This window comes from Juglans microcarpa x Juglans regia, chromosome 2S (genome assembly GCF_004785595.1).
Source record: "Juglans microcarpa x Juglans regia isolate MS1-56 chromosome 2S, Jm3101_v1.0, whole genome shotgun sequence".
Taxonomy (NCBI): Eukaryota; Viridiplantae; Streptophyta; class Magnoliopsida; order Fagales; family Juglandaceae; genus Juglans; species Juglans microcarpa x Juglans regia.
This window is the reverse complement of record NC_054597.1, coordinates 33194088-33216426: the sequence shown is the minus strand read 5'-3', so window position 1 is coordinate 33216426 and position 22339 is coordinate 33194088. Positions and strand designations below refer to the sequence as shown.

General features: G+C 35.9%; 2 protein-coding genes across 7 annotated transcripts; both read left to right on the top strand.

Annotated features, from left to right (window-relative positions):
- The first annotated feature begins 8949 nt into the window (after window positions 1–8949).
- On the top strand, window positions 8950–16813 carry LOC121253229 (putative lysine-specific demethylase JMJ16). 6 transcript variants are annotated; one of them, XM_041153212.1, is made up of 10 exons: window positions 8950–9044; window positions 9154–9249; window positions 10639–10940; window positions 11479–11547; window positions 11706–11783; window positions 11929–12438; window positions 12538–12762; window positions 12864–13025; window positions 15070–15438; window positions 15706–16813. In XM_041153212.1, the coding sequence occupies exons 1-10, from the start codon at window positions 8984–8986 to the stop codon at window positions 16519–16521; spliced, it is 2688 nt and encodes an 895-aa protein (XP_041009146.1). In that variant the 5' UTR covers window positions 8950–8983; the 3' UTR covers window positions 16522–16813. The 6 variants fall into 6 exon arrangements, with proteins under 6 accessions (XP_041009146.1, XP_041009144.1, XP_041009145.1 ...); XM_041153210.1 differs by having other exon boundaries at window positions 11694–11783; XM_041153211.1 differs by having other exon boundaries at window positions 10639–10943.
- Window positions 16814–18523: 1710 nt separating this feature from the next.
- LOC121253637 (probable arabinose 5-phosphate isomerase) lies at window positions 18524–20197 on the top strand. Its single transcript, XM_041153627.1, has 3 exons — window positions 18524–19323; window positions 19410–19633; window positions 19857–20197. The coding sequence occupies exons 1-3, from the start codon at window positions 18592–18594 to the stop codon at window positions 20011–20013; spliced, it is 1113 nt and encodes a 370-aa protein (XP_041009561.1). The 5' UTR covers window positions 18524–18591; the 3' UTR covers window positions 20014–20197.
- Window positions 20198–22339: the final 2142 nt, after the last annotated feature.

The window sequence follows — 22339 nt, the reverse complement described above, 5'->3', positions numbered from 1 at the left end:
TGATGAACTATTAGATTTGTAGAAAAATAGTATAGACACGTATGATGCCATGGTAGGCCAAACATTTCGATTGCATGCAACTTTGTTGTTGACAATTAATGACTTCTTCACATACGATAACATGGCTGGACTACTAAAGGAAAGTTGGCATGTCCAGTATGCAATATGGACATGTTGTTCATGTGGTTGACCTATGGTTGTAAGCACTGTTACATGGGTCATCGATACTTTCCACCATCAGGTCACATCTAGAGAACAAAGAAGACTATTTTTAATGGTAAAAAAGATCACCGGATGTCACCTCGATAGCTTTCAGAGAAGAAATAATGCTACAACTAGATAACATTGATCCTGTGCATTTTGGGAAAAGTGCAAAAAGGTGAAAACGTGGCCCTCGTGAGTTAAACTAGACCAAAAAAAAATATCTTCTTCAATCTCCCCTATTGGTCATCTCAAGAACTTAGATATAACCTCGATGTGATGCACATGGAAAAGAATATTTGTAAAAATGTCTTAGGTACATTGATGAATATTCAAAGTAAAATAAAAGATAATATCAATACTCGACGAGATTTGAACTTGGTATCAGGAAAGAGTTACACTTAAAACAAGATGGAGATCGAGTTACAATCCATCATGCCTACTTCATGTTATATGGAGATGAAAAGAAATTGTTCTGTCACTAGTTGAATAGTGTCAAATTTTCAGATGGCTTTGCTTCTAATATTTGTAGATGTATTAATGTGAATGATTGTAAAATCTCTGGAATGAAAAGCCATGATGCCCACATTTTCTTGCAAAGGCTATTGCCAGTGGCAATCGGTGGGTACTTAAAACGTGATATACGTTTAGCATTGATGGAGCTTAGCACATTTTATAGGGAATTGTATGCACGAACGTGTAAGAAAGAAGTGGTGAAGCGTCTTGAATCCGATATTGTCCTCATTCTCTACAAGCTTGAGATGATATTTACACCAAGCTTCTTTGACGTAATGGCCTATCTAGCCATCCATTTGACATGGGAGTTATTGCTTGCTGGACCTGTTCAATACAGGTGAATGTATCCATTCGAAAGGTATTTGGAAAAAGTTAAGCGATACGTTAAAAACAAAACTCGTCCAGAAGGATCCATTGCAGAGGCCTATATTCACGTAGAATGCTTGACATTCTTGTCCATGTATCTGCATGATGTACTAATTTTGTTCAGCAATAAGATCGAAATATTGATGTTGGTGTTCAAACATCCGAAACAACTAAGTTCCTCAATTTTCTCGCAGAAGTTGCACCTAATTAGTTTTTCGACACCTATCCAATTAGAGATGAAACTATTTAAGACTACGAGATGGTACATCCTCAATAACTGCACAGAGGTTGAGCACCACTTGGAGTAAGAACCTAGAAAACTCTTTCTTTGGATAAACTAATATATGACCCCATTCAGTTACTTATTCATTGCTAACTTTATGGTTGTTATTTTAACGAAATAAATGGTTTGTTGTTTGTAACATTGAAAGGACTAGAGCATCTCTAACATTGAAAGGAGACATGAACCTAAATTTCCAACGTGGTTCCAAAACGTAATTACTGGCATTAGAAATGACAATCAAACATAGTCGTTGATCTTTACTATTTGAGAATTTGTCCTTTGTTGCAAGTTCAAGTGTAGCGTGCTAATGATCCTAACCAAGTATCTGATGATCTTTATGCACTAGCTTGTAGTCCTGACCCTTAGGTCGCATCCTATCAAGGTTGTATAATGAATGGTATAAGATTTGGAAAAGTCTAAACATAGGCGTGATTCAGGCCTCCCCGGGATGACTTCCTATGTGGAAACAAAACGCACCGTTTTAGAGTAAATAAAATGGTGCATTTTGAGTCCACGGATATGCCTGCCTTCTGGAAACAAAACGGTGTGTTTTGCATTGTTACTTCGATCTGTCTCCCTCCCAAGAACTCTCTGCTCTCTTTGCCCATGTGATTTCACATTCTTCTTCGTTTCTCCCCGGTCTCTTCGATCTTCTTCATCATTTCTCTTCGTTTCTCGATCTTTCTTCCCCTTACTTCTTCTTTGTTTCTCCTTCCAGGAATCTCTCCCCTACCCGATCTCTCTCCCAAACCTAAACCTAACCCTAACGCAGCTGTTCGATGCCGAGAAAGATTCGTACTCCAGCTATCCACCAAGCGGCGCCATCCTAGGTAACTTTCCCAACCCTATATACGTGTATTAATTTGTAAGAATCTCTTCATTTCATGCTATTCATTTGTTAGAGTAAAATAGAAGATTTTTTTTTTTTTTTTATCATTTGAATATCCAATATCTTAACTTAAATCAATATGGTACATTTTATTTGAAATTGGAAAGTTGCTGGATGGAATTGAAAAATTTCATTGCTGCTATTTTTATCCACAGTATCTATGTTTCGCTCTTTGCAAATTTGTATTGTTTTCACTGCTCTTTTTAGCTTTTACATGTTGGTAGTTAACTGAATATTTCATCACTTTTCATGCACTTTCAGTTACAAGATTATACATATTATCAACATGGGAGGGGGTTAGGAAATGCTAAATCAATCCAAGTGCTGCAAAAAATGCAGAGGTTTTAAGTCACTTCCAATATTTTTTGCCTATTTTTTCTCAATCTGCTTAAGATTCATTATTGGTTCTATGGGTTTACACAACATGATGTATTTTTCTCTTGTTCTTAAACTGTAGGTCACAATAGGAGGCAGTCCTTGTCCTTCTCCTTGAGCTCTTCTTCACTGCTATAGAAACCTGCCTAGTCTTCATCTCTACTCTCATTTGAAAGACACACCCATAACTATTGCTCTTTGACAATATCAAATACCAATAACTTTTTCTAAAGCTAAAATTTCATTTAGAAAAAGTCTTTCATTTGCAAAATATGTATGCTTAACAACTGTGTATTGTTTGTTTAGAAGTCCAGAAGCCTCACAACTGTGTATTGTTTTTGTGCCTTCATGGTATGTTTAACAACTGTGTATTTATAGCCATCTTAGCTATTCCGCGATCTGGTCCTAAGAAGCCCAGAGGCCTCACATGAGGTATCATGTTGTATCTGCTTTCTTCACTACTTTATTAAGTTAGCTGCTACCCAAAATTTGTAAACAACCATTGTTATTTCGACCTATTATATACAAATAATTTGTTGGTCATTTCATCCCAAAAGTATCCCTACCTTTATTTCTTTGTTTTTTCTGCCCCCTCAATATTTAGTTTTATCTTTTAAGATATTCAAGTAATGAGGGTCCTAAAGTTTCATCTCATTGGCTGTTGACATAGGAATTGAGAGCTTATTACAAGACCAATTTTTCATTATTGTTTTCCTTCTCTTTTATTTGAAATATTGGAGGTTTTATGAACTGTCTCATTTATAGCCTAATGAAACCTGTTACTGATTGTGTTTCATGTTTAATCTCCACCAGGCATTGTCATTATAAAATAAGGCCATTAGGAAACTACTACGAACTAACCATACGACTATTAGAAGAAAATGTAACAAATGACCCGTTAGTTTAATCGACCACATAGAGAAATGGCCTTGATGTTTCCATACTAGTGTATATGCTTTCGCCTAGCTATATAATCACATTTGCTTTGCTTGTTGTAGCGTGAGAGTGTGCACAACCTGATTGATTTCTTTAGGGAGTCCTATTGGTCAAAAAAGACGAACAAATTTGTTACGGACATGACTGAAGATCTCTATGTGAGTAACAATAACATTGGGCAGTTGTCTAGCTTTTATAAATTCTACCTGGTTATGCTTATTTTTTATATTAGTTATAATCTTCTACATGATTAATGAAATTTTTGTGCATCATTGTGAAGAATAAAATGGTGGAAAGGCTAAATGCAATGGACCCTGGGAATCGAACTTGAGAGGCAGCAGCGCTGATTTTTAAGGAGGTTGTTGGGCATAGGTCGAGATATGCCAGAGGATTGGGAGAGATGGAGATGTCTGAGTCGAGTAGAATGTCACATTGTGGTGTTGATGTCCGAGGGGGCCTCACAAGATGCTTAGTATTATAAAGCACAACTTGAGGAACTAAAGTCAAATGTGCGGGAGGTATTGCATAAATAAGCTGAGTTTGATAAATTTATGACATACTCAATGTCATAGCAGCAGTATTCACAGAGAGAGTCTCCAAGAGAGACCCAAGCTGTTGACTAAGAGTTTTCTGAACAATGTTTTTTGTACAAGCCAATTTTGGAGAGGTCATGGTGGCAACCCTTTTGAGCTGTCGTTGAGCTGTTCTTCTTCTTCTTTATCATTTCCAAAATATTATATAGTTAGGTTTACATAACATTGTCTCAAATGGATGCATAAAATGACAACTCGAGATCTAATTCGATGAACACGAAGAACTGAAGCAACCTGAACAAACAAACATTTCAAACCATGTTAAGATGCATTGAAGAAAGCACTCAATTTTCACTGATTTAGCTGGTACATGAGTTATGTGCTCTTCATGATTGTATAAAGTTGTCTCCCACATATATGTGTATATATATATATATATATATATATATATAGCTTGTACCATGGTTGACCGAACACTTATCATGATGTCTTGTATATTTTGACATGGCTTTATGGAGTGTGGTTCGTTGTATGATGTCTAGAACTATGGGTACATTGATTAAATATATGCTTTAATATATATGCTTGGGCATATATATATAAATGCGCGGCCTCTAAATATTTAATTAAACTTGAATATTTAAGTTGTGTCTAGTATCTAGTATATCCATATATATTGGTAAGTGGCTACAGGGATATAAGTAGCAGTCACATTCCACAAAACTACAAGATGAAGAAAAAAATAACTTATGGTTGATCATTTGAGCCACCATTAATTGTTTAACATTATAATGTTAGTAAGTCATCATGATCATCAATTTGTGGATATATAAATTGATCAAGTCATGTATTTCATTTCTAGCAATTTTGCTACAAACCATTCATCGCCATAACAAAGGTTTACTTAATCACTTATTTTTCTCAGTCCACTACAATAATTTGTGATGCAATTTAAGTAAAAATGACATAAAAATGGCGATGATAACAAATTACATGTACGTCAATATCATTCGACTAAATGCAATTCATTCGTATTAGCGACATTGTAATAAGCACCACAAAAATCCACATTATTTGAGGCAACAAATTAACCATTTATGTCAATCATTTCAAAGTTGCAATAGTTCGATTTCCAACGAAATGTTCATATTTGTGGCACTACTATTTAGTCGGAAATATAATTGACCTTTATCTACAATTCACTGGCATTTACGACAAGGTAATATGTGCCACAAAAAGTATTATTTGCGGCAATATCATTATTTGAGACAATACTTTATGTGTTGGAAAAACTATTTTCCTACTAACCTTTTTATATTTGCGGCATAAATAGTTAGTCGCAAATACATATTTAGACCGCGTGGTCGGCCTTTTGCGTAATACGAATAATACATTTGTGAAGATCTTTATTGACATAAATATTAAATAATTGTGGCAATATATATATTTGCGACCATAAAAGAAGCTTGCAAATAAGATTTTTTTACGGCGATATTTTACATTTGCGTCACAAAAATAATGTCGCAAATAGATTTTTCTCTACCATTGGCTTACTCTTTTACGTCAAAGTTTTTCACAATGGCGGCGATAGATTTTGCTGCAAATACAAGATCTTTTTGCGACGTACACTTGTTTTGATGCTATAAACCTTTTGAGATGCTCTAATAGTGTCCACGTTGCATTAACTGGATTTGGACAAAAATAATTATTGGCGTTGTTGTTTGAGACTTTTTCGTTGAATGTATACGAGTACGTATAGATCATAAACAATTTTTTTCCTCTTTGGACTTGTTTAATTTTTTTCATTATTTCAATCAATTAAATCTCATTATACATTTTATTTAAATAGTTAGAGCAATATAAAACATTTTCATCTTAAATTTTGGTGTCTATATATTTAATTCTTCTTATGATACATTAATCCCACTATAGGTATCTATAACTAACTTGTAAAAGATCTTTACATCTTGTTTCTTCAATAAAATCATAATCTTAATTAAAGATCATGGCTATGGAAGCAAATGATTCATGAAGACAAGGACGTAGTGTTTTTACATGTGCTACCTGTCATTCTGTAAATGGTCTGAGGCATTCTGTAAAGAAGGAGATCATGAATGGAGGTGGCAGATCAGCAACCTCTACCCTAGCTCGAGGTGGTTAGCATGGAAAGGTTTCATGTGTTCCATCTAGAGAGATATTTAGAAAGAAAAAGGGGTAGAAAGAGTACGATAGTGCGATATGCCTTGAGAATTGCTAGCTAGGGAGGGTCTAATGCCTCTTGATAACATGGTTTAGCTATAGCTAGCATAGCTTACTCCATATCTTAAATCTTTCAATATAATAATTTATCCTTCATTTGATATGTTTATTTTAAGTGCATGGATTTTTATTTAAGTGATCGACTTAATAAAATTATTTAAAACATCTCGTATCAGTCGGTGTGACTAGAAATGATAAAATTCTAAGATATAATGAATAATTTTTTAAATCTTATCCACATAATGTGTTAAAAAAGGGGACAAGATTAAGGTAGGTTTTGGATTGAAAATTTTCAAAAATTGACTCATACAAGGTGGAAAAAAAGAATGAAAAATGTGATGGGGGCAAAAGTAACAATTATGTTGGGCTGATGGGTGAAGCAAAAATAAAAGCATTTGAGCTTCTAAGATTGGCAGTCTTAGCTAGGTTGGATGATCTCCTCTTAATTGAACCCTTTTTCCTAGGCTCCTAATTAGCTTGTACTGCAGTGCAATATATTAGTACAATACAATTTAACATGGGTGGACCCCATCTCGTACATGGCCCGAATGGGCCTTTCAATGTATTTAAATTATCATAAAATACTTATTTCTTAATTTTTTCAAAAAATGTTTAATTCTATTTGTTTTAAGTTAAATTTAACCGATGATCATTTGTGATTTGAATATGCATTTTGGATCGATATTAATATATAAAAATTGACGAAGAGCCCTCTTGTTTAGGGGTGTGGGCCCTCGGATGCCAGTGCAGGCCTCCACCTACACTTAAGTCCTAGCCTGCCCATATTGGGCCTCGTCTATCCTCATACAGAAATAATTTTCTTTAATAAAACAACTTCGTTTGGTGTTTGACTTTCAATATAAAGAAAAAAAAATCTTAAATTTTTTCTGAATTTCCTCTCTCTTTCTCTCTCCCCGATTGTTCTCTCTAGTCTTCTCTCCTTTTCTTTTTTGCCATTGTTCTCTCCTCCTTCACTATTCTCTCCACTTTTTCTTCTTAAAGCTTGCGTCTGTGAGACACCCATGGGCCATGAACCATGGCATGATTGTGGGTCTGAGACCATGGACGGTTGTGGGTTTGCGAAAAGATCCAAGACCATTCCTAGACGTGGTTCTTTGCTCAAACCCACAACTACGTTGTAGTCTTCTTAAAGCCAAAAGTTGCATTTTTTTAAGATGATTTAATTGATTTGTTTTTGTAACTTTGTGAATTTGTTATTTTATTTTATTTTATTTTTGAAAAAAACCTCTTTGTATTCATGAACAATCAGTTATAATTTCACTATGCAACCTATCAATAGCTAACAGATTCTTAATTGACTCAGGACCCTCCTCTATCCAATATTGATCATTAGTACAATGTAATGACATTTTTGCTAAATGATGCGCCACTTCATTTCCATCGCGATAAGTAAACATAGCCTTCCATGAAATGCTTTGTCTCAGGCTTTGCAGCAAATCTTCTACAACATGACCATACCTGGAATCATCGCCCTTATCTCTGTTAACTGCATCAATTACTTCCTCAGCATCCCCCTCAAGCCAAACATCCCAAAAACCCAACTCTTTACATAGTTCCATTGCCTCCCACATAGCCGAACATTCTGCAATAAAAGGAGAGCTTCTACATTTTCTGTTTGCACATTTTGTAGCCATCACCTCACCATTACAGTCTCTGATAACTACTCTTACCCCCATAGTCTGGATGATAGTTTCGTGGATTTGTTGTTATTTTTTGTTTGGTTTGTGATATTTTTGTTGTTTTCTAGTTGTTTTTCACCGTCGATGGGCGGGGTGGGGTGGACGGCCATGGGGCCAATATGCCCCAACATGTGTACGAAAGTACATGTGTATGAGAGTACTTGCTCATAGGAGGTAGTGCTAGGGTTCGGGGGTCCAAATTATCCCCTCCCATGCAAGAGTCGGGGGCAAGACAGGGGGACCAATCTTGTTAATTGAATATTTGATCTACCTTTATTGAAAAAATAAAATTGGATAGTTTCTCAAGTTTAAATATGTTTGACCAAAATTTTAAAATTTTTATTTTTTTGAAAATATTATAAAAGAATGTAAAAATATTTGATAGATTTAAAAATAAATAATAATTTGTATAAGTCTTAAACAGAAATATTTCGTGTACTTTTTTACAAAAATATGGATTCAACAATAAAAAAAATGTGAAAAAAAAAAAACAAACTCTTTTAATAGTCACTCTTTTAAGAAGAGTTTATGCAAAGCTTACCCACTTTAAATTTGTATTTAATATAATTTTTTAAAATATATAAATATGTATCAAATAATTCATGTAAAGAAAAAAATCATTCTATGTATCAGCCTATAATCACAACGCACCTCATATTATTATTAATTTTTTTTATTTTATCCCAATACATGAGGTGTGCTGCCTCATATGCTGCTACTATGGGCTGATATGAGTAATTTTACAAAGAGAAATAATGTCAGAAGATCTAAGTTGAATCCGATTCGATACGACCAATGAACCGTACGTATTCCACAGAACAGACCATATGTATCAACCATCTTCAGACTTTCAGTGGAGCGTTTATTTATTTTTTTCAATCAGACGACTCGAAATTGAAAAAGAGTAAAACCCCGTCAAAGCGCCATGCATGTTATCATAGCAACTATGGCAAGAAACAATTGGGAGCCTTTTTCGGTGGCTTCGGGTAAAGAGATACCACAAGATTGTTGTCTCTCTTCCTCTGTATCGACATTTATTACGTTTTTTTTTTTTTCGTTTTGGTTTACTTTGTAGGTCATTTTCTTCTTCAACAGGTTGGCGGTGTATTGTGCGTACATGTAGGTGTAGCCCTGCGCGGCTTTTCATCAGAGACTTTTCCGACCCTTCTATTTTTCCGGAATTTATTTTGGGTATGTGTTTCTGACTAGTGTGATTTCGATGACTATGAAATTCGAAATTCCTCTCGTTCTCTGCTGTTAGTACTGATACAGGCATATTGTGTGAGGTTCGTACTGATAAGCCTTAATTAAACTGGAGCAGACTCGTTTAATGAAGTCGGGGCGGATCCATTTTACTGGTTTCAGAAGCAATAGGCGAGTCAGAGTTATAGTTCAGTGACGGTCGTGTGAAAATCTTTGTAGAACAGCGGTTAAAAGTTTAAATTTTGGTGAAATGGTTGTCCAGATGATTTCTATCAATGGGAATATCGTGAGGACTCATCGTTGTTAACTTATTTACCGAATAGTCAAAATGAAATCTATAAAAGCGTTTGTTTTTATGATTTTTTTAAAGTATGTTTTTATGAATTGATGGTTAGTTTGAGCACCGAGCATGTTAGGAGGTTGCAAAATCTTTTCAACCTATTCGTTCAAATATTCGAGGATGATATTTTCAGTAGAAACTTAACAGGAGGAATGATACATTCTGGTGACTTCAGGGTTTTCCCCCTTTAGATGGCACAAAGCTGTATGTTGTGGCATGGAAAGGTTTTAGTGGAACACCTTGATTTTATCTATCCAATACAGTTGAGGATTTTGTAGTTAATAACTTAATATGTAGGTAAGTCATAAACGCGCCATTTTGGTTGGGGATGACACTTCTAGAAGCAGCTCCTTGGTTTTCGTTGGAGTATGTCTGTGAAGTGCTATAAGCCTATAATACATGTAATATGTTGTTATTGTGGTTCTATCATCTGAAGCCCAATGAAAAACTTTGGAACTAGTGTAGGAGGGGTGCTATATTAATAGAAGCATGTTGGATTGGTGTAAAAAATGTGGAGTTTGAATCTGTGAGATATTGACTTATCTTGTTGATGATGTCGCTTTATAGTTTGATATTTCAGTTGCGTTAGAAAGGGCCAAGCAGGAAAGCACTTAAGATTGAGCATTTTATATCTTATCCTGTTAAGATCGCTGTAAAACAACAAAGGAGAAAAGAAGCAAGAGAAACAGTTGTCGTTTGGGAGGGTGAGACTGTCATATAGGTTCCAAACCAGATAACTCACTTTAATTTGCATTAAGAATAAAATATAGGCAGAAACACTTGCTAACTCCACATGTAATCACATTCTCTCATGGAAAACTCAGCTCTTTTATTGGTATGTTATGTTTCAGATGATTGCTTGCAGTTGACTTATCCTCACTGCTGACTGTCATGTGCCCATCAGCAGTGAGGATAATCAGTTGGATTCTACTTCAATATCCTTCCCAAATGTTATGTTTTTTTATCTAGTGCATTCCTAAATTGCTTGTTTATTAACATACTCATTAGTAGTTTATTTTTTAAAATTTAATTTTCAGTGCTGATGGGCACAAAGCGCAGACGGTCTTGTATTAGTGATGAGAATGTGGAAAGTCTCTCAGTTCCACCAGGTTTTGTGTCTCTTACATCCTTCCTACTGAAGAGAGTAGAAAAAAGTGAAGAAATAAATAATTCCATGTCCTTCGTGAGTGCATCTAAACAAGAGCCAATCAAGATGGACACCTTGTCAGACATGACTGATATTGCGGATTTGAAGACATCGCTTAAACGAAGACCATGGATACTTTTTGACCAAAGCAATCATAGCCCGGAGGAATTGGAATCAGGACAGTTTGATATGGTGGTAGATCTTCTTCTTGTTATTAACATGCTTTCATTTGGCGCCTTCAAATGTTATGCTGCTAGGTGTTCCTGTTTTATACTTCTTGTGTACTTGGGTTATGCCTTGTTACTTGATTCAATAAAATTTTATATTATACTTGTATAAAAAAAGAAATGTTATGCTACTTTATGCTGGTTATTCGAGGTTATTTTATTCTGCAATATTGGTTTCTGATGAAATACCTCATGATTAGAACTTTAAGTATCTGAGAAGATCCCCTTCAACTCCGTATTCTTTCTTAAAAATGAATGCAATTTTATATGTTCAGAATATGATTTAGGGACAAACCAAGAGGAAGTTGAATGCAGATGGTTTGGTTTTGCTGTGACAGAGTGATTGCATCAATATGTTTATAGGGTAGCTTTGAGTATATCTTACCTCTGGATGATTTGTGTTAAGAATACGGAGTTGAAGGATCAGAAATGGAATCTGTTTGTTTTTTTTTTTTTTTTTGGTTGAAAATGCTAGTTATAGTGGTACTTTGTTTCTTTTGCAGGGTCTCCCTAAAACTTGCCTTCCAAAAGGAGTTATTCGAGGATGGCCAGATTGTAATAACTGTCTAAAGGTCGATTCTCATTAGTTATAAATATTATTCTGTTTGTATTATATGATTCGTTGGTACTAGTTTTAAACTTTCCAATGCACTTGAAAATTTTGATACATTACCAGGTCATGTTCTCTTGTTTCCTTGATGCTCATTGTTGGTTGTAGTATTTTGAACAGGTAACAGCAAGGTGGCGTCCTGAAGAGGCAGGCGGGAATATCATGGAGGAGGCTCCTGTTTTCCATCCCACAGAAGAGGTATTTCCTATCTAACTTCTATGAAGCATTTTGTCAGTTCTGTCTTCATTTTTGTGCTCTCAGTTTCTCTGTTTTTCTTAAATGTGAAGTGTTTCTTTTCTTGTAGAAATTTTAATTCAGGATGACCTTGAATCTTTTGCTGCAGGAATTTGAAGACAGTGTTGAGTATATTGCGAGTATACGCCCTAAAGTAGAAGCATATGGAATTTGTCGTATTGTTCCTCCTCCGTCATGGCAACCTCCCTGCCTAATAAAGGAAAAGAACATATGGGAAGATTCTACCTTTGTCACTCATATTCAGCGGATAGATGGGCTTCAAAATCAGTATTCACAGAGTAAAATTGCTAGGTTTCATGGAAATATGAAGGGTAAGAGGAGGAGTTTGAGGATAAGTTCAAAGAATGGCTATAGTGATGAAGATACCACAAACCCCTATGATGTTGGAAGCTTTGAGCCTGATCATGGTCCAGAATATACACTTGAAACTTTTAAGAGATATGCAGATGATTTCAAGTGCCAATATTTTTGCAGTGGAACTAAGGTTACAGGTCCAGATAAAAACTCAACTGCATTTCAAGAGCAGGTGGAACCATCGGTGGAAGACATTGAGGGTGAATACATACGTATTGTTGAGAATCCAACTGAAGAAATTGAGGTATGTTGGAGATTGTACAATGTGTTCAATGTTTGACATTACTATATGCATATCTGTTTGATTGGGCAGCTTATATTGCTATGCTCATCCATTCTTTAGGTGCTTTGTAGTGCAAACCTGGACACTCGAATTTTTTGCAGTGGATTTCCAGGAGTATCTAATTCAGTCGAGATATCTGGTCATCCCAAGTATTCAAAATCAAGCTGGAACTTAAACAATATTCCTAAACTGCCTGCTTCTCTTCTTTCTTTTGAAAGCCTGGAGACGTCTCATATCTTACTGCCTCAACTTTGTGTAGGAATGTGTTTTTCTTCACGTCATTGGGTAAGATACTTGGATTCTTAGTTATCTAACATAAATAGATGTTTTCTTCAACCCATTGAATGTCCATCCTATCAAATCTCATCCAATCTTTTTTAAAACAGAAAGCTGAAGAGCACCACTTATACTTGTTGTGTTACATGCATTTGGGTGCTCCTAAAATATGGAATTGCGTTCCAGGGAGCTATAATATTAAGTTTCAGGCGGCTATGAAGAAACACTTTCCAGACCTGTTAGTTGAACAACCTGAGTTGGGTCATAGGCTGGTGAGTTGCGATATCCTTCTCATTTAATTGCTTCATTGGGAAAAAATGGTTTTGTTGTTCAGATAGTAATGGTATTGGATGCCTATCTTCCACCACTTGGTGGGATTCATAATTGCCCCATATTGGTAAAACTTTAATTAGAATATTGGTCATTCAAGGTGGACTTTTTTGTTATCTCTTTGATATGTCTTGTACGTGGGATAATATGTTGTCTCCTGTGAGCAATACATTAGCTGCGCAACCTCATGTAGAATATACTTATATATTTGGTGTAGCTTTCCATGCAATCTGAAGCGATAAAGCTTTATGTATCTGGTCTTCCAAAACTTTGCTGATGACCAATTCATCCTGAAAGATGATGTATTTTGTTCAGAGCATTGCTACTTCTGCCTCTGGATAATGTGCTTGTTTTATCGTGGTGGACAGGCCAAGGTTTCACAAAATTATGATGCTGGGTTTGGGATGGTAGAAGTAAGGGCATGAGATTACTTAAGTTTTTACAGCTGGAAAGTGGTGGTATTTATAAATTAACCTGTCCTAAGTTATGGGCGGAGGCTAATTTAAATATTTTGGGCCATTTAGTTGACGGCTTAGTGTAGAAAAAGGCAGATTCTAAGGAAATTAGGTTTTGGTGAAACTGAGAATTGAAGCAGTTTCTCATTACCTCCTTTTCCATCCCAACATATCGATACCTTCTCTTTTGGATTTGTACACTGACACATCGGGATAGGGAAATTCATAGCATATCATTTCTAGTATTTGGTAGATTTAAGGAATGGGAATGGCTTTGTGAAATGTAAAGATGGGTTGTGGTGTTGGAGGGTTCATGTTGATGATAAAAAAGGTAGAGGGTACCAATGAGTTGAGGATGCGCATGCGTGCGTGAGATGGATAGATAGATAAATATATATATATATATATATAGAGAGAGAGAGAGAGAGAAAGAGAGAGAGTAACATGAAAAATAAAGAGAGAAGTTGAAAAGAGACAAAAAATCATTGTCCATCAGAATGTTTTTCATAATGCAATATTGTTCCCATATCCTTGCCCGCCTTTAGCTCAAATGAGAGATGGGGTGGCAAAGAAATCACATTCCCAATTGGGTGTCGTGATGGAAAACTTGGGGGGTGTTCTTCTTGGTGGTGTTATTAAAGCGAATGGTTGTTCAGGGAAGGACTGTGCAAGATAATAGGATAGAGAAGAATAATAAAAATTATAAAGATAGTGTAACTATATCTTTAGTAAACCGAAACTCTTGATTTTTTCCATCAGTCAAAGCCTAATAAGCTTTGGAGGGTAGTTCACTATTTAAAATGCAATAAGATAGGTTTTGGTAAAATAAACTATTAGAAATGCATATTTACCGAAGCTTGAAAGGCTTCCTGGTAGGCTTGAAGTTCTTATGCTACCGAAGGGAACACGTATTCTCTAACTTCACTATAGATCTATGTGACACCATCCATTGGGCTGCAACTACATTGGTCTGCATAATATCGTTCTTTGCCATTTATTCTATAATGTCTCCACACTATGCTTAACAGATTAGCGAATTTCAAAAGTCTAGATATGTTTCTTCATATTATTTCTCATAATCCTTCCATCTTTAGCTCGAGTAGGAGTTAATGTGGATTTTTTAAGTTCAATATAGGTTATTTCCATTTATAACTTCAAACTGGTTGATTATGGCCGAGATTGTACGTAAATTTATGAGTAAAAGGATCTGTAAACAATATATGAAAACAGATTTAGTGATTTCCTCATGCTGATGGTTGTCACCACTGTTTTTGCATGCTTCCAGTTGATATAATGTTGAAACTCACAATGGTCATTACATCCCCACCCCCCCAGCCCTTTTCCCTTTGGAACAGAAAGAAAAAACACAGAACAATGAACATTTCTGTTATTTAATTTTCATTTGCGCAACAATTTCGTCAATGACAAGTAAAGATTTTGCTCGGATATTTTAGTAAGAACCGGTAAAACACATCTCATTCCGTATTTAGTATTTAGAAATCTTTTATGACATTAATTCTTGATACAACAGGTTACTGAACTATCTGCCCCCAGGTTGAAGTCAGAGGGTATACCAGTCTATCGTTGCATTCAATATCCTAGGGAGTTTGTTCTTGTTCTCCCAGGAGCATATCATACAGGATTTGATTGTGGCTTCAATTGTGCTGAGATGGTAAATTTTGCCCCCCTTGACTGGTTGCCCTTTGGGCAGAATGCTGTAGAACTTTACCGCGAGCAGGGGAGAATGACGTCAATATCCCATGATAAGCTGTTGCTCGGGGCAGCCAGGGAAGCTGTGAGGGCCAGGTGGGAAGTCGCACTGCGTGGGAATAACACATTGGATAATTTGAGATGGAAAGATGCGTGTGGAGTGGATGGGATCTTAGCAAAATCATTCAAGGTAATCCATAGAGTATTCAACTCCAGCTCCTCATTGTAACCTACAAGAATGATAGATGCGCTTTTATTTTGGTGCCATATATATAGCGGTAGGGTTTTGAGCTTTCTTTTCTTTCTTTGGGACTCTCTCCTTTCATTTTTTCTCTTTTTATATTTTTTACTGCTGTTCTCATCTTGCACTCAACAGACTGTTCTCTTTTTCTCCACAATGTTGAAGGAAGTGAACTGATTCTGAATTCTTTTGTTTTTCTCACCCTTTCTTGTGTAGTCACGTATTAAGTGTGAGGGCATTACCAGAAAGTATCTCTGCAAATCTTCGGAGAAGCGAAAGATGAGCAAAGATTTTGATACCACCAGCAAAAAGCAATGCACAGTATGCCTCTCCGACTTACACTTCTCTGCAGCAGGTTGCCAATGTAATCCAAACAATTTTTCATGTTTGAATCATGCAAAGCAGCTCTGTTCTTGCTCTTGGAGCGAAAAGTTTTTCCTCTTTCGTTACGAAATGAACGAGTTAGAACTTCTTCTGGAAGCTTTGGAAGGAAAATTAAGTGCAGTCTACAGATGGGCTAAAGAAGATCTTGGACTGTCTCTGGACTCTTCTGTCTCCAAAAGTAGTACACAAAAATCAGGGCTTGTAGGTGGTTTACCATCCCATGCAGAAGAATCAAAGCAAAAGGAGCACAAATCGCAAGATGTGGGAAAACCAGATGGCATTGGTACGAATTCTACTTCAAGAATCAAGGCAGAAATAAAGGCACGTCTGCTCCAATATAAACTGGTTAACGAATTGAAAGCAAAAGAAATCCCTGTAGAAAGCCAATATGTAGCAACACGAAGCAGCATCAATAGTATTTCTGCTTCTGCCATCGAGACAGAAAGGAAGGCACATATCTTCCAATCAACAATGTTAGACAAACCAAAAGAAAAAGATAACACCACGGTATCTACAGTTGTTTCAAGTGCGAGAGAAGATGATACTTCATTTTTGCAGACAAGTGTGATATTTGAAGTTTCTTCAGAAAGCACAAGCCTGTCAAGTTCCTCAGAATCTGCAGACGAGACGTCAGATCTTGTCTTTTAGTTCAGCCGAAATCGGTCCTCTATAGGTAGAGAAGTTGCACTTTCTGAGTCTTCAAAGGATGCTGGCAGACGGTGCTCAGAAGTAAAAACTACTGACAGTGAGCACGGTAGAATTTTCATGTTTAGGCAGAATATAATTAACTAAAATAGTAAGTATAGACATATGATACTTCCTATTGACCTGAATATATATGGTGAATATAATCTTGCAGTGTCGAAGATGGATAAGTTTTACTCTTTATAATTATTCTAAGAGATTCTAATTATACTATTGACTAGTCGATTTGGAGTAAGACCCTGGTGTTGGCTTGGGACTTCATTAAGTCGTTATAAATGATAAAAGAGTCAATTTCAACTAGAAATATGGGACTTGACTCGTGTTATCTATGATGGAATAATTGAAATTTAAGTAGAGGAGATTGTAATCCTATGTTAAGTGAGTATATGCTGTAAATGAGATCCTAAGTAAGGCGTGTGGGTGATAGAGTGGAGTGAAAAATTCACTCAAATAACTCGAGTTTGAGTTCGAGCTGATCAAACACGAAGCGAGTCGAGTTATTTTTCGATCTTTGCCTATTCTTTAACGAAGTCGAGCCGAGTTGATATATTACTCGAGTTTTGCTTGTACTCTTTTAAATATTTTTTTAATTTATTTTTGAATGAGTTGAATAATTAAAAATACAAAACAATGATTAAATTAAATTTTTACAACTAATATATAAACCCATATTAAATTATAAACCCTATATTTTATATTTATGACCTATAGAATCATCTAGATGAGTTATTTTTTAAAACTTAATAAAATATCTTGACTCAAGCTATTTCATTATTATTCACAAATATTCTAAATATCCAAACGGACCTTAAGTCTTACATACTAACTATTATACATATTATAAAATATCTATTATAATTTAATCATTTAAGTACTTAATTAAAAAATATATAATTATGGATTATATTCAATATATGTGCATAAATTACTAGGCATAAACAACTGGGTTACATGTTACATATTTAATTATAAAGGTAATTATACTAATATAATTAAAGTTAATATGTATTGAAGCATATATATATATATAAGAATATTACTATATAAAAATAAATTACACGCAGATATTCAACTATGTATAAACAAGCTTTAATCGAATATAGCTAATGAGTCAAATCGAGCATAAATGAGAGGATTTTAATTGATTCGAATTGAGTTTAATCGACCACATATCATTTACTAATTAAACAAATTTTTACTTTCACAATCGAGTTTTTTTCTTTATGAATTGAGCTTGGTTCGAGTTTAGATAAGCGAGTATCGCATGAACTACAACTATATGCAAAAGTAGTAATACATACACGAAAAGAGATATCCAAAAAATGTATAACATATATCAATTTTTTATACATGTATTATTCACGATGATTAAAACAAAACTTTACCCGTCTAGCCCTCTATATTATGATGGGGATGATATTACGATGAATAATTTTAAATACAATTTTAAGATAAAAAACCACCGTTAAAAAGTAGATTTTTTCAAATCTTACTTTTTAGAACTTGTTTGGATACAGAAATGACTTTATCTTATCATTATAATTTTTTTAAATTTTTACATAATATATAATAAATAATTTAATTTTTTAAATTTTAAAATAATAATAATATTAAAAAATATTTTAATAATATTTTATTCAATTTATTTAAAACTAAAACTGTTCTGAAAATACTGTATAATGACTGCTTGCCACGTGGTCCAAACTAGCAATAATCAAATACCCCTCTTTTAGAGGGAGATCAGAATTCACGCGGGACGAAAAATTAATATTTTCCAAGCTGGTTTGATGGCATATAAACTTCATTATTAAAATACAAATTTGTCACATTAATTACCATAAAGATATCTATAATTTATTATTATTTTTCCCTAAAATTTCTACAGTCATTCAACTTTTCTCTTCAAAGTGCACGTCTTGTCTCGTGTCGGCATGTGTACAGATCCTATACAACATACATACATTTTGCACCACTACCGACAAGGCCTATCGTTGTTATTACAGCGAAGCCGTAATGACACCGACATATAATAATAACGGCGACAATTTACACTCGTCACTGTTAATGCCATCAACATCAGATCTCGCATGTCCGCTGGAGACGATGGGTTCTCTCCCACAACACTCTCCGTCCGACAACGAACCTCCACACCTCCGAATCGACGAGACTACCCTCCTCAACCTCTTCAAATGCCAGCAGAAACACCTGAACTTCTTCTTCCACAACCTCTCGCTCCCCCAAACTCTGTCATTCGCGCGTACACTCCTCTCTGCCTCCGGAACTATCTTCTTCACCGGCGTCGGTAAGTCCGGCTTCGTCGCCAACAAGATCTCCCAGACCCTTGTCTCCCTCGGCATCCGCTCCGCTTTCATCTCCCCCGTCGACGCCCTCCACGGAGACATCGGGATTCTCACATCTTGCGACGTCGTCGTCTTGTTCAGCAAGTCCGGGACGACCGAGGAGCTCCTCCGCCTCGTTCCGTGCGCGCGGGCTAAGGGCGCGTACCTCGCCTCGGTCACGTCAGTGGAGGGCAATGCGCTCGCGGCGGCTTGCGACATGAACGTGCATTTGCCGCTGGAGAGGGAATTGTGCCCGTTCGATCTAGCGCCGGTGACGTCGACGGCTATCCAGATGGTATTCGGGGATACGGTGGCGATCGCGCTCATGGGGGCCAGGAACTTGACCAAAGAAGAATACGCCGCGAACCACCCCGCGGGTCGGATCGGGAAGAGTCTCATCTTCAAGGTCAGGTTTCGGGCCTCGATTGAAACTCAAGAATTTATCTGTTAAATATTTGCAGATTAACAGGTTATAACTCGTATGTGATTCAGGTAAAAGATGTTATGAAGAAACAAGAGGAGCTTCCAGTTTGCAGGGAAGGAGATTTGATAATGGATCAGCTCGTGGAGCTGACAAGTAAAGGATGTGGATGCCTGGTTGTTATAGATGAAGAGTACCACCTGATCGGTACATTTACCGATGGTGATCTCCGGCGCACACTCAAGGCTAGCGGAGAAGCCATTTTTAAGCTCACAGTGGGAGAAATGTGCAACAGGTAATAGAAGCAAAAATAAATTCATTTCTTGGCTTTGTAATTCCTGTGAAATGAGTTGCTTAAAAAGAGTATTTTGGGTGTTTATGGCTGCTGAGAATTCAAATTCTTTGAAACTATTCTTGAATTGAAACCTCCAAGAAATGGCTTAACGAACACAGACGTTAAGGAGGGAGAGAAGGATGAATAAGACCTGCAAATTACTAACAGCCTCGGGTTATTTCAGGATGCCGAGAACCATCAGTCCAGATTCAATGGCGGTGGAGGCAATGAAAAAGATGGAAGCACCACCATCTCCTGTGCAGTTTTTGCCGGTGGTTGATTACCGGAATATGTTGATTGGCATTGTTACATTGCACGGGTTAGTTTCGGCTGGCATTTGATCATGTGTATGTATATATGTATTGTGAGTTTAATTCTTGTGGTGATTCTATATTTTGTTGATTCTTTTGATCTCCTCTGTGGTGGTGCATGAGGTTGATCTCTGCTTCTGTTTTTGTAAAATTGAAGAGAATTATGTAGTTTATCAGATTCTCATCAATGGATGATTGAGTCTGAATTTCTCAAGACATTCTTTGTTGTCCAACAAAATGGGTACTTTTTTTTTTTTTATCGGCAAAAAGGGTTGGAGGGGACGACATGGCTTCCCTTCTAGGATGACCATAGTAGCACCTAATCTGCTGGGGAGCTAGATAGGAGGGGCTAAATGGCAAGAACCGCAGACGCTCCTTACATGTCGAACTTAAGCCATAGCCTGACCCTAGTCCCATGAGGGCATCAATGGTCTATGAGCCAATGGGTCATGAGCGAGTTCCGTTGCGGGATTCAATCCCAGGACCTAGTGCCCATTTTCAAACTCATGGACCACCGACCACCACCCTTAGTGGTAATGGGTACTTGCTGCTAGGAACTTTCCCAAGAAAATAACAATGAAAATTAAAGAAATCTTTGCGTCCCTCGGAAAACAAATATATATATATATATATTTTGGTCCCTAATTCCTTTAAATTTTAGACCTCAATAAAGGGACAATAATTTTCTCAACTTCAAGTCAAATTATGAAAATATTCTATATTTGATACTAGATAAAAACTAAGGCTGCGTTTGGATGTTGAGGTCATCTTAGATCTGAGTTGATCAATAATATAGTATTTTGTGGGTCTTATTGATGTGTTTGAATATAAATATGTTGAATTTGTGTTTGAATATATGAAATAGATGGGGATGAGTTTAAATTTTTTATGAAAAATTAAAAAAGTAATAGATCTCACCAATGATTTGATTAAAGATGGATTGAGATAGGCTTACCAACCTGGTTCCCAATTCTGCATATCTCCTAGTCTTCCTCAAACTAGGCCTAATTAATATAGGTGAGTGACTGAATTGAACCTAATATAGGTAAAGTAGTTAGTTAGTTAGTTAGTTAGCTAGTTGAGGTGATTTATTTGGCAAATGAATACCACAAGATTCAGTTTCCAGTTCTGATGGCACATTCAATACTCTATATTGGGCCTAGCACTCGTTTTCTTGGGTACATAATTTCAAAGAAAAATCTTCGATCGAGGGGGCCCATTAGAAAGCATCTCTCCTTCTCAACCCACTGCCCAACTGTGACACACAATTACCCAATGCGATTGCACTATTTTTGTGATCTCTTGTAATAATAAAGCATTAACAAAATGGTCCGACCAGAAAAAAACAACCTTTTTTAAATGTAAACACATGATAGGGACGTTGGAAAGATCAATCATCGAAAGTGTATATTTATTTCAGAATAAGCTTTAATTTTCTTGGTTATATATTGAAAAGTTTTTTTTTTCTATTTTCTAGTTTTATTGAATTAAAAATGCTTTTATTTAACTAAGTTTTCTTTAAAAAAAAAATCCAAATATTGGATAAAAAAATATTTTATAATTCAGCCAAAATGATAGCAAACTAACTAGTCAATTGATCAATAATGGTAAATTCATTAAAACTAGAGAAATGTTAGCTACAAAAAAATTTTTATATTAGTAAACCTACAAACGGTCGTAACTTTTTTTTTTTTGAATCAAAACATACCTCTGAATTTCATTAATACAAATCAGTTACAGTTTTACCTCTTCACTTACATTCAATGCCAGCTTTGCTAAATAATCAGGTGCTTTATTTGCCTCTCTAAGTGAGTAACTAGCCATTGAGGTCTATTGTGTAACAAACCACGAATCTCTTCAATTATCTGACCTGCCCACTCCCAATTTTCATCTCTGTTGTTAACAATTATAACAATGCATAAAGCATCACCTTCTAGTTCAACTTCACCCATCTGCAGCTCATCACACATCTTCATAGCTTTCCATAAAGCAGTAGCTTCTACTTAAGTTGTTGAGATGACACTTGATTGTGGTATACAAGTAGATAACAGAATATCCCCTTCTTGATCTCGAAACACAATCCCAATTCTCATCCTCTTGCTATCCTTCAGAAAGGCAGCATCCCAATTTATTTTTGTCACCCCCTCGGTTTTCTCCATCTCACCTCCTCTCTTTCTGCAAGGTTTCTTCCTGGGCATTATGCACTATTTGCTACCATATACTCAGCCCTTGTCATTTCAGCTTGCTTGAAAAATGCTAGCAGGACTATTAAAGCATGATTCAAAGATAAATATGTTTCTACTTAACCAGATATTCCTCAAGACTATAGCAGTCAATTCCAATTCTTCCATGCTCA

Bases quoted from the DNA above. Each gene is read 5' to 3' on its own strand.
- LOC121253229 (XM_041153209.1), top strand. From the start codon at position 8,984: ATGCATGTTATCATAGCAACTATGGCAAGAAACAATTGGGAGCCTTTT. The intron at 10,944-11,478 runs GTAGATCTTCTT...TTTCTTTTGCAG, and splicing joins CAGGACAGTTTGATATGGTG to GGTCTCCCTAAAACTTGCCT. The intron at 12,763-12,863 runs GTAAGATACTTG...TTTTTAAAACAG, and splicing joins GTTTTTCTTCACGTCATTGG to AAAGCTGAAGAGCACCACTT.
- LOC121253637 (XM_041153627.1), top strand. From the start codon at position 18,592: ATGACACCGACATATAATAATAACGGCGACAATTTACACTCGTCACTG. The intron at 19,324-19,409 runs GTCAGGTTTCGG...TATGTGATTCAG, and splicing joins GGAAGAGTCTCATCTTCAAG to GTAAAAGATGTTATGAAGAA. The intron at 19,634-19,856 runs GTAATAGAAGCA...GGGTTATTTCAG, and splicing joins GTGGGAGAAATGTGCAACAG to GATGCCGAGAACCATCAGTC.